Raw genomic sequence first — 13,036 nt, 5'->3', positions numbered from 1 at the left:
GCAGCTTCACGCAATCTCCTCTGAACAGTTGATGTTGAAACATCTGTACTTCTAGTAGCATTTAGCTGAGCTTGTATTTCAGGGGCAGTTAATCACATATATATATATATATATATATACACACACACACACACACACACACACACATATATATATATATATATATATATATATATATATATATATATATATATATATATACATATATTGTGCGGTTCCCATGATATATACCACGCCTAACCACCCCAGAAGTGGTATATATCATCGGAACCAAAGTGTCATTTGTGGGAAGAAAAATTATTGAAATAATTCAAACACATAGAAATTAAGACAAAACCAGAAACTTTTATCGTGTATACATCCACAGTGTATTTATTATTTGCTTATTAAAAATAAATTGCACCTGTTAGTTTATTGTAAATTTCTACATTGAAAGTGCCATCTCACTAGAAACTGGAAGACTGAGCACAAGCTGTGATGATGGGCGGAGTTTCAAATGACACTAAGGAAATAAGGAGAGCAGCTTTGATGGAGACTGAAGCCGGATCTTGAAGTGAGTTTGTGAACTCGTTATATGCAAGGCACACGTATTCTAGTACATTTCCATCCTTTTGGATCTCAAAAGATGTTTTTGTTAGTTGTCGGACACCCTTGCGTCCGCATCGAGCCAGATTAAGTTGACGATCGAACTAGACTTTATGTACCAATCCGACCGCGGTGTCAGTGGATAGTACCTTAGTTTCCCGCAGATACTTCAAATCCAGGCCGGTAATTCGGGGGGTGGTTTCTGGCCTTGTCTTTACCTGCTTTTCTAAGAGATTTCCTGACTGACAGGAATACATTGTTGTTGGTTTTTAACTCACTGTCAGCAGAGATGTTAAAACTTTTACTGTTAAAATATATATTTAGTCCAGCTCAGCGTTATAAAATTGAAGACTGAATACTGGTTCCCAGTTGCACTGGAATAAAATTCCCTTATTGTCGTTGAGATTTTTTGGACTTATTTCCATAAAATGAATGTCCATATTCTTTTCTTTATGTACATTAACCAGCCCATGCTGTAGTTTGTTGTGTGTGTTTCTTTCAATCTTTGTTTTTTTCTATTTAATTTAGCTGTTCGTCATCTAGCCGTGACCCTCACCAGGAGAAGTGGAATGATAATGGATGGATGGATAGATGTTCCTCATCTACTGCTATGTGCCTACTCCTGACAGTTGCTGGTGCACTTACTTTTTTTGTTTTCCGGTGGACTGCTGTCTTCACTCAGAAAGTTCAGAGTGAAGTGGTTCATTAGTATGCAAGTCATGCTATACGCTATATGCATGCATGGCCATGTGATGCTGTTTAACCGATCAGATGTTCTTATTTTTCCAAGCCATGTTTTATATATACACTGTAAGTTAGTGTGCCCAATTAGTTGACCTCAGATTTCTTCCCAATTTGGAATGTCCAATTATTTTTTCACTAACCGCAGCATTTCCCAACAGCTCAGGGGATCTGAAGGTTCAGTGGGCGTCCCACGACCAAGCCAGCTTCCTCTTTTACACCCAGCAACTCCAGAATGGATGTCAGTGATCTACTGGCTTCTGGAGGACAAAGGGCAGCCCTGCAGGTGTTAGGCTCAGTTCACTGAGCGCCTGGCTGGTAGGGTCTGCTGTAGCGTGATGAGGAGAAACAGTCCGTAACAGTTTTGCCTAACTCAAGGGAGCACCAGAGCCAATACAACGCTCCCACTGGAATCCCCAGTGAAGACCAGCGACTTTGCACAGCCAGGACAACAAACTGCGATTAGACCTACAATACAGTTTGCGTGAAACAGGCTTGAATTGCTGGCAAATATAACCATGAATATAAATTACATATTTTAATGGGCATTTCACAAATTTGGTGAGACACTGTCAGACAATAAAGCACAGAATTAAAAATGTTAAAATAATTGATATTTTCTTTGTTACTGGGTCTCTTTTTCACAGGTCAGGTCTTGATGAGTAAAACCCTATTATATACAAGACAGATTGTTCTTTGATTATCAGTCCTCTCAGTCTGTGCCAGTTCAATGAGGGTCACAGTAAATGAGACGTTACATCAATATTTAACACCTGCACTGACAAGGTGGTTATCAGGTTTGAGCTGCCATACAGACTTGTCACTGTCACTTTTATAGGGGAGCTTGGTTTATTTACAGCATAAAACCTGGATTTAAAAGCAATAATGAATTCGGTTTGACCTCCTCACTAAACACAGCCTTGCCATCTATAGGACTGGAATCAAACCTGTATAGTATAATCTAGGTTTGTGCTGTGCAATGGCTGTGCATCACTGCAGATAAAATCTAAAAAGCTTCAGAATGTTGGACACTGAGAAGTGGGAGGAAGTGACTCTGTGTGGAAATACGGTCCAGTCTCTACTTGCACTGTAAATTAGTTCAAATAAAGATCCCAATTACGTACCTACAACCCAGACCATGATGAGCACTTCTGTCCAGCTAAACCTTGTGGTTTTCACTCGGAATATCTGTGCAGGATAATCTGTAACTGTGACGTTGGGCAATGTTGTTATGCCTTCAAATCTGTCAGAGGCATTAAACACCAGCAAGCCCAGGAATATGATAAAGGATGCAGCATGCGCCACAAACTTCATAAAGGGACTTCTGAGGACTTTCCCAAGCTACAGAGAAGAACAAAACAGATGCTACATGAAGCCTTTACATATCTACTATACTACAGAAATCACAGCGAAATGTGAAGAGACAGACCTGTATTACACAACTATTGAAAAAATATCTGCTTAAAACCACCAAGTAACACTAAATATATATCTCATTTGTGAAAATAATGTTTTATGTTTGATTTCTTATGGGCAGTATACTCAAGGCCCTATCTTCCCATGCTTTATTCAAGCTCTAGGTAGTTACAGTGGCTTTACGAAAGTATTGACCCCCCTTGGCATTTTTCCTATTTTGTTGCCTTACAACCTGGAATTAAAATGGATTTTTATTTGGATTTCATGTAATGGACATATATAAAATAGTCCAAACTGGTGAAGTGAAATGAAAAAAATAACTTGTTTCAAAAAATTCTAAAAAGTGGTGCGTGCATATGTATTCACCCCCTTTGCTATTAAGCCTCTAAATAAGATCTGGTGCAACCAATTACCTTCAGAAGTCAGATAAACAGTTAAATAAAGTCCACCTGTGTGCAATCTAAGTGTTACATGATCACAATACATATACACCTGTTCTGAAAGGCCCCAGAGTCTGCAACACCACTAAGCAAGGGGCACCACCAAGCAAGCGGCATGATGAAGACCAAGGAGCTCTCCAAACAGGTCAGGGACAAAGTTGTGGAGAAGTACAGATCAGGGTTGTGTTATAAAAAAAAATATCCGAAACTTTGAACATCCCACGGAGCACCATTAAAGCCATTATTAAAAAATGGAAAGAATATGGGACCGCAACAAACCTGGCAAGAGAGGGCCGCCCACCAAAACTCACGGACCAGGCAAGGAGGGCATTAATCAGAGAGGCAACAAAGAGACCAAAGATAACCCTGAAGGAGCTGCAAAGCTCCACAGCGGAGATTGGTGTATCTGTCCATAGGACCACTTTAAGCCGTACACTCCACAGAGCTGGGCTTTACGGAAGAGTGGCCAGAGAAAAGCCATCGCTTAAAGAACAAAATAAGCAAACATGTTTGGTGTTCGCCAAAAGGCATGTGGGAGACTCCCCAAACATATGGAAGAAGGTACTCTGGTCAGATGAGACTAAAATTGAGCTTTTTGGCCATCAAGGAAAACGCTATGTCTTGCACAAACCCAACACCTCTCATCAGCCCGAGAACACCATCCCCACAGTGAAGCATGGTGGTGGCAGCATCATGCTGTGGGGATGTTTTTCATCGGCAGGGACTGGGAAACTGGTCAGAATTGAAGGAATGATGGATGGCGCTAAATACAGGGAAATTCTTGAGGGAAACCTGTTTCAGTCTTCCAGAGATTTGAGACTGGGACGGAGGTTCACCTTCCAGCAGGACAATGACCCTAAGCATACTGCTAAAGCAACACTTGAGTGGTTTAAGGGGAAACATTTAAATGTCCTGGAATGGCCTAGTCAAAGCCCAGACCTCAATCCAATTGAGAATCTGTGGTATGACTTAAAGATTGTTGTACACCAGCAGAACCCAGCCAACTTGAAGGAGCTGGAGCAGTTTTGCCTTGAAGAATGGGCAAAAATCTCAGTGGCTAGATGTGCCAAGCTTATAGATACATACGCCAAGAGACTTGCAGCTGTAATTGCTGCAAAAGGTGGCTCTACAAAGTATTGACTTTGGGGGGGTGAATACTTATGCACGCTCAAGTTTTCTGTTTTTTTGTCTTATTTCTTGTTTGTTTCACAATAAAAAATATTTTGCATCTTCAAAGTGGTAGGCATGTTGTGTAAATCAAATGATATAAACCCCCAAAAATCCATTTTAATTCCGGGTTGTAAGGCAACAAAATAGGAAAAATGCCAAGGGGGGTCAATACTTTCGCAAGCCACTGTATGTAGATTTTCACCCAAAATGTGGCCCGTAAACATGCTGAAAATTCATGACCTTACCTTCGGTAGATACATCCATGTCAAAATTGTAACCAGTTTTAGTGCAATGCCAGGTTTAATGCACTGTAGTACTGATACAGTTAACTTCACCAGATTTACAAAGATACATACAATAGTTCGAATTCACAGCTGAAAGAAGCAAGCTCAGCCCCCGAATATTCAGGGCCTTGAGTACACTGCAATGAAGCATTTCTATTTATTTTCCTGTTCAAAAATATAATTTACTTAACAATAAAACACATGGAATTTATTTAAGCTTCGCAGAGACCTTTATTTTGACAGAATGTACAGTACTGTTACATGTACCTTTCTTTCTAGATAATAATAATGCATTTTTGTAATGTAAAGGAGAGCCGTACCCTGCTACATGGAGCAAACCAATAGCCAACAGCAAGGAATGGAAGGCCTAAGGCAACAACCAGTACCACAAGGCATTTGATAGCTGTGGCCTGCTCCCGGAGTCCCGACAGGTTTTCATACCAGATCGTCAGCAGCTGCTGTTGACAGTTTGGGTGGGCAACAAACTAGAAACAAACACAGATGCATTAGTTTAATGTTTGCGAAAATAGCATAGAAACTCTATCCTCTGAGCAGCAGCCCCAGACATTAAGGAGGCACAGTTTTTTTTTTCCATTTGCATTTTGAATTGGATTACTTAAGAAAAAGAAAAAGAAAAATCGAACTGATATGTGAAACTACGTTATGATAACTGCGTTATGAGAACACTATAGCCAGCTCCTTACTCAGTAACTTTATTAATACCTACCGAGATTTGAGTTCCGTTGGCGCCCTACATAAGTAAGCCAAACTTAAGAAGAGTTCGGCTCAATTAACAATCATCAGAAATAACGTGGACCTATCTGGATGAAAGGTGTCTATATTATGCTGATAAATAACAAAAATTAGGATTTCAGTCAGGAAAACTCATGCAATAAAAATAACAAATTTTTAATAAAAATGTATTAAAGCTTTGACAGCTAAGGTATATATACTTTGATTACATCTTTGGCCTTGTCCTTCGAGGTACCCCTCCTCATAATTTAGTTAGTGGATAGTGGAGAGGCTGACTGTAGGGAAGCCATGGGCAGGGTGGCAGGATAGCTGCCCTCCCCCGTTAGATAAAGCCGGGCAGCAGGAGGTGAACTCTGATGTACAGCCGGGACAAATGGATTGAGCCAAGATATAAAGATCTTTCTAGCTGATCACTGGACGTGTTGTTTATCAAATGACCAATGAGATGCTAGCCATTTGATTGACGAATGTTCTGGTAATGCTGACTAGATTACACATTAGCTCATGTATTGCTTCTTTCAAACTACTGAACTGTAATTTAGCACAAGGGTTGCATATTTACTGCATTATCCTTCCCTAGGAATAGAGGATTTCAGCTCGGTGCTCTTCCTTCCATACAGAGGTGCAATTTAGTTTTGTGTACTTGTAAGTGGAAATTAATTTCCTAGCCCGTTTGCAAGCTAATTCATGCAATAAGCCAGTTTGCCCTCCTTTATATGCCAAGCCTCAGAGGCTGTAGAGGGACGATCCTTCTCACTAGAGATGGGGTGTTGTGACTAAAGCCACGATTAATTAGTGACTGATGAAGAAATCAATCTCAACATTCGAAATGTTCTCTTTGCATTAATGACTGGAGCGTTTACAAGGAAAGTATCCCTATCTACTGTGCTACATGCTCATTCTGTCAATCAAGCCGGGTTATGTCTGTCAATCAAGCCATGTTCTGTCTGTCAATCAAGATGGATTATGTCTGTCAATCAAGCCATGTTTTGTCTGTCAATCAAGCCAGGTTCCGTCTGTCAATCAAGTCAGGTTCTGTCTGTCAATCAAGCCAGGTTCTGTCTGTCAATCAAGCCAGGTTCTATGCTTGATGGTTAATACACAGAATGCATCTTTATAAAGTTATTGGCTGTTGATATCTATTGATATCATATAGTTTTTCTCATTGCTCTAGTCTATTTGTACACTACAAACATATAAAGCAAGGCATTTCAAAACTTGTTATTTAATGTAGCCCAGTGATGTTAATAAAACTCCTATTGCTTAGCAGGTTTACCCATGTCAGGTTTTAATACGAGCTTGATATTTAGCCACAGTGTATAGGTAACAAGCTGTGTCTTATTAAACTCCTAGTAAAACTAGGATTGGACCAAACTGCTGTGCACTGGGCATCTGTTTCCATCTCTGTAGCCTCAGTTTGCTGTATCAGAAATGACCAGGGTAAGGGTTTTTTAAATGCAAACATGCGTCTATTCACCTTCTTGACTTCGTACTTGATGGCCAGTTTGACTCGACTAAGGGAAGCCCTGTGGTGCTGCCCTTCGTCCGGTTCAGCGTCCACATCTCCGTTCAGTATGGCTTCGACTTCTTCAGTATCTCGGCACAAATCAAGAACACCCACTACAAAGTCCTTACATTGCATCGAGAGCTTGCGATAGTCATTCTGAATGAGAAGGAGAAGCATTGGGAAAAGCTGATGACAGGCAATGTTCTGAGGCACACTGCTGGGAAGTGCTTGCAAGGATCTCCATTCACAGGGCTATTTATATGCTAATTACATTTTATCATCATTACATTTGTGGTGCTGGTCTTCTTTTATATAAAGCAGCATGGAAATTGATTCATTATTCCCTTTTCTAAAAGGAAAGAATAATAATTCTAATTCTAATAAAGAATAATAATAAAGAACAAGAAATAATAATTTCCGATCTCAAAGTGTCAGAGAAACCAGGAGCTATATTGCCTATTTCATGCTTTAGTACTGTAGTATTATACTTTGGTTAACGTTTCCCATTCACCTTTCTTTTTATTTGAGAACTCTTTTTTCTCTTTTATATAGCTTTGTATAGTATCGTTTAATTAATGACATTCCCCTCTCTCTATTATGCAATATAACCCTGGATATACATGTAAACACAGTATAGTTACAAGTCACTCTGACAGAATCCAAAGCTGTAAGAAAACAAACAGTGATTACACGTTAGCATGCTACAGGAAAATCCCTTCAGTTGTGCAGAAATGGCTGCAGGCATTGCATCACACTCTGCATGACTTTTATAACCCAAAGCAACAGTTTGCTTCAATTACTCTCTAAAGCAGGCGGGCTATGTATAATATATACCCAGGACCAGAATCTCTTGCAATCACCATTTCCTTGTAATAGTGCTTGCATTTCCAATTAACAGCAATATTGTGTGGTCATTCTAGATAGCTTAACCCCAGAACACATTTGTAACCCTTCACTGCTAAAATGTTTGTGTGATTAACAGACAAGATGATACACAGGTCTACTTTAACCCAGAGATCAGAGCAAACTGAAGACAGAGCTGTACAAAGAGAAGACGAATGAAGCTTGGGCAATCTCAGAGTTTCAAAATTGGGGGATTATCGGACTTGGTTATATTGAATAAGCTGTTGCAGTGCTCTCTATAAATAGGGCTGATTACAAGGTATCCCCCCTCTCTGGTGGGACTCTCCAGTGTATTGTACCTTTTGCACTCTTTCATTCTCTGGTCTTTTTCCATTTCACAAGAGATTCCGCCTGTGCTATTGACCTGTGGCCAATTAGTACTGTTAAACTTTGTGCTGATTACTCTGTCCCATTCCAGTACTAATATCATTAATCTGTCACTTCCCAGAGGCTTTGTACCTACTGCACTAAAGCAAGCCATTGTTAAACCAATTCTAAAAAAAGCTTAGCTGGATCCGGCACTTTCGTCCTATATCTAATCTCCCTTTTCTGGCTCAGCTACTTGAGTGAGCTGTTACCGTCCAGTTGCTCTCTCATCTCTCACAAAATAATATAATGGAAACATTTCAACTTTTTTTAGAACGTCACACAGTACACTATTCCTTTTGTAGGTTTTCTTGCTCGTTTGGGGATTTTACTGTTGGCGCCTCTTTGGTTGTCTGCAGTTTAGCTGTCCATCTAACCCCTAGGCTATCATTTGAAAACCATATTTCTACTGTCCTTTTCTGTCTCCCAGGGATGCAGAGATCCTCGCGCATGCTTTTGTAAGCTCTTGAAAGGATTACTGCAATGCTCGTTTTGCTGTTCATCCAACTCGTTCTCTGAATCATCTTCAGATGCTGCAAAGATTGACAGGCAATAGGTGGATAGAACACATCACCCCGGTCCTTATGCGTTTGCACTGGCTTCCTGTTCACTCTCGTCTTGCCTTCAAGATTCTGTTGCTGACCTACAAGGCTTTACATGGTCAGGGTCCTAGTTACATTACGGACCTTCTCAGCCCTTACATCCCTGGAAGACAGCTTAGATCGTCAAACTCTGGACTTCTAAGGCCTTTGGTTCCAGGACGTTTTACTCTTGGTAGGCTTAGTTTTAGCTGAGTTGCCCCTTCTCTCTGGAACGCTCTGCCTGGCTGCATTCCACATCAGTGTTGAATTTTAAATCCACACATTTGTTCTCGGCAGCTTTTTTATAGTGATCTTGTGAACTTGTTCTTAAAACTTTTAATTAGTGTTTTTATGACCTTAGGAACTGTTTTTTGTTTGTATTTTACCTGTTTTGAATGTATTGTTGAATTGACTGTTATTGTTTTCTTGTTTCATTATTATTGTTATTACTATGTTCCTGATTTTGTTTTTTCAGATTACAGCGCACCCTGAGACCCCATGGTGTGAAGGGTGCTATATCAAATTAAACAGGGAGTCAGTTTCAGGACAGTAGATCCCACCCAGTATAGCAGACAGGCGTGGAAGCATTCCTCTGTTTGTTAGTGGAGTAGCACAAGCTGTCTTCACAGCACTTTTTGTTTGTAGTTTTTGTTTATTTTGCCTTTTGTACGCCGGGCTGTATGCCCCACAAGAACTACCATTGCTGGTAGCGTCACGCGGGGTTCCTGTATGTTTGTCTGTGCATCTATGTAAATAAACCTGCACGCCTGCGGGGTGTGTCAATCCCAACCTTCCAGTCTTGGTCTCTGTCAATCACACAGCGATCACGCATCCACATCATCTCTTTAGTTCCTTCAGCTGTGCAGAAGAGTCCCCTGTTACAGGGACGAACACATAATGCCAGGTTATGACTTACATCCACCAACCACTAGAGCAAAGTTCCTTTGCACTCTACTTTGCACCAATTTCGGCTTGTGTTGCACTGTGAGCATGCAGGATGCTAATTATGCAAATTCTCTCACTAAATGTTACTAATATGTTAATGATGCATGAGGTGCAAACCAGAACGCATCTGTGACCAGGGTGTTTAAAGAAAGAATGATGTCCCCAGTGGAAGAAAATGTATTTAAAGAAAGAAAATGGTTAGTGTTGAAGTCCAGTTCCTGACAGATGTTTTTCAGGAGGACCGAAGAGCAACAGGCAACCTCCATTTTGCTGTACAAGCTACTGAACCCTGCAGGATAGAGCCCATCCTGGGAAGTCGCCACATGGTCTTGCTGGGTGCCAGACCAGTAAAGGTCATTGAAGCAAAATGAGGCAAACATGTCCCTGCCGACGGCCCTACTGAACCTCCCAGGAATTCAAAGGCTGACCAAGATCGTCAGCTTGCCGTGAGTGGGATTCGAGCCCTACCTATTCTTTCACTAGGAGTCACTGGAAACTTTAATTATCTCAGTGTGGTTGGGTATTTCAATGTAGAAGTGCATCAGTCAATGAAATGTTGCAGTGTTTGCTTGTTAAACTGTTAATCTCATTATTCTGGCTTTTTACCTTCTCACAGTGTATTTATGAACAAAACCATCAAAACAATATAAAAAATAAATCAGTCTGCGGCAGGGTGCCCCGCCTCTGTGGGTATTTTGTGTTTTATGTTGTAGGTGGTGTGTTATTGTTGGTGTGGATGTATTGGTGCAGGGGTATCAATTGGGCTATGTAGCACGGGTAATTTAAAATGTACATTTGTATTTAGGCACAGGGATTGCACAATCACTTCATGTGCAGGTAAAGTGTGTATTACTATGTGAACACAGGGATTGCACAAATGAGTTCACATGCTGGGATTCAAGTGAGTGATTAATTAGTAATTGAATCCCGGCACAGCTGTATATATAGATGCACAGATCACTCACTCGGGGTCGGGTGTGAGGAGGTAAGGGAGAGAGAGAGAGAGAGAGAGAGAGAGAGAGAGAGAGAGAGAGAGAGAGAGAGAGAGAGAGAGAGAGAGAGAAGATAAATTATAATAACAATTGCTGCTCTGTTTGGGTTCGTTCACCATTTGTTTGTCTGTCTACTTGTTTTGGCCACCGCGCTATTTTGTTTGTTCTGTCTTTCCGTTTTGTTAAAACCATTCATTTTACAATAAACCAGTGCATCAGTGCATTCATTCACATTCACTGAACAGTCCATTCAGTTCTTGGTCTGACATTACCACACGAGCCATTGTGTCACACAGTCATATTGAATTTTTAAAGTGCAGTCATTTCTGAAGCCATGGTTAGCTCTCAAACTGATTCATCTTGAAACTTGTTCTTTGAGAAGAAAAGAAGGCCAAAGCACACCCAAGGTCAGAAACTTCCATCAAAACAGTCCACTGATTAAAAAGCTTTACTGCTGGTACACACTGCTGAGCAGTGCAGCTCTGTAATTGAATTATACTGAAGACATCATACATGGAGTATTAGATCATGTAATTGATCAATGTTAATAGTATAGTAGGCAGGTAAAATAAAGCTGGAAAGAGTAGCTAAAGGTTTGAAGAGTTTTGCATTACCACTGCAGACCCAGAGAATGACACAATAGACTAATACATGTTTGGTAAGGCTACAGAGATCTACTGTAATAAAGTCTGCTTCCCAAGCTGTGTGATAAAAACATGATTTTCAATTCATTTTCCAGTCCTGTTATGAATTAAGATTTAAAAAACAAAACTAAATCTATTTTTACGGCATAATTTGGAAACTTATTTGCATTATTATTTAACAATTTGGTCATGTTATTTATTATGGTAAATTACCTTTTCATTCCATATCTTTGTTACAAAAATAATGGCATGAGATACAGTGCACCCATCTGCAGATCATTCATGAATCCCTTACAGTTACTATACACATTAAAACAGGAGTTGTGTAATCTGTAAATCAGTTCTTTCCAGGAATTTACATTGGGACATGTATTGACCATGTAACCCCCAACAACCATAATGAATCAGTGTTCTGTAATAAAATACTCACCTTCCTCTGTTCTACACAGGTATCAGTGATAAAGCACAGACATGTACTAATAAAGCTTCTTACAAAGTCATGTCTCTTGCCAAGAAGCAGAAATGTGGAAGAAAAAAAAAACTACAGTATGCATGTTGGAAATAGCGAGTTACTGTGTTAATTAAGTAAAGGCGCTCTGAGCATTAGGATAATTAAATCTCCAACTGCAATGCATCATTTCGGTCAAAAAAGACAGAACCGGAGCCATATGGAGTTCTATAGAACATTAAACAGACAGAAACAGACAGAACGGGAGCCATCAGGAGTTCCACAGAACATGAAACAGACAGAAACAGACAGAACGAGAGCCATCCGGAGTTCCATAGAACATGAAACAGATAGAAACAGACAGAACGAGAGCCATTTGAGTGCCATAGAACGTGAAACAGACAGAAACAGACAGAACGAGAGCCATCAGGAGTTCCACAGAACATGAAACAGACAGAAACAGACAAAACGAGAGCCATCCGGAGTTCCATAGAACAAGAAACAGATAGAAACAGACAGAACGGGAGCCATCCGGTGTTCCATAGAACATGAAACAGATAGAAACAGACAAAAGAGAGCCATCCGGAGTTCCATAGAACATGAAACAGATAGAAACAGACAAAAGAGAGCCATCCGGAGTTCCATAGAACATGAAACAGATAGAAACAGACAAAAGAGAGCCATCCGGAGTTCCATAGAACATGAAACAGATAGAAACACAAAACGAGAGCCATCCGGAGTTCCATAGAACACGCAACAGACAGAAACAGACAGAACAAGAGCCATTTGAGTGCCATAGAACGTGAAACAGACAGAAACAGACAGAACGAGAGCCATCCGGAGTTCCACAGAACATGAAACAGATAGAAACAGACAGAACGGGAGCCATCTGAGTTCCATAGAACATGAAACAGATAGAAACAGACAGAACGAGAGCCATCCGGAGTTCCATAGTACATGAAACAGATAGAAACAGAAAAAACAGAGCCATCCGGAGTTCCATAGAACAGGCAACAGACAGAAACAGACAGAACGAGAGCCATCCGGAGTTCCACAGAACATGAAACAGATAGAAACAGACAGAACGGGAGCCATCTGAGTTCCATAGAACATGAAACAGATAGAAACAGACAGAACGAGAGCCATCCGGAGTTCCATAGTACATGAAACAGATAGAAACAGACAAAAGAGAGCCATCCGGAGTTCCATAGAACATGAAACAGACAAAAACAGACAGAACGAGAATCATCTGGAGTTCCAT

General features: G+C 40.4%; 1 protein-coding gene across 3 annotated transcripts in view; it reads right to left on the bottom strand.

Annotated features, from left to right (window-relative positions):
- LOC121329010 (short transient receptor potential channel 3) overlaps window positions 1-13,036 on the bottom strand; it is a 31,959-nt gene that overhangs the window by 14,566 nt on the left and 4,357 nt on the right. For all 3 annotated transcript variants that reach the window (XM_041274187.1, XM_041274206.1, XM_041274197.1), the window contains 3 exons: window positions 6,867-7,052; window positions 4,957-5,121; window positions 2,451-2,667 (listed from right to left, as the gene is read on the bottom strand). In XM_041274187.1, coding sequence (XP_041130121.1) covers window positions 2,451-2,667; window positions 4,957-5,121; window positions 6,867-7,052 — 568 coding nt within the window. The remainder of the gene's footprint in view (window positions 1-2,450; window positions 2,668-4,956; window positions 5,122-6,866; window positions 7,053-13,036) is intronic.

The sequence above is a fragment of the Polyodon spathula genome, chromosome 2 (assembly GCF_017654505.1).
Source record: "Polyodon spathula isolate WHYD16114869_AA chromosome 2, ASM1765450v1, whole genome shotgun sequence".
NCBI lineage: Eukaryota > Metazoa > Chordata > Actinopteri > Acipenseriformes > Polyodontidae > Polyodon > Polyodon spathula.
The sequence above is the reverse complement of the archived record's forward strand: the minus strand, read 5'-3'. Positions and strand labels throughout refer to the sequence as shown.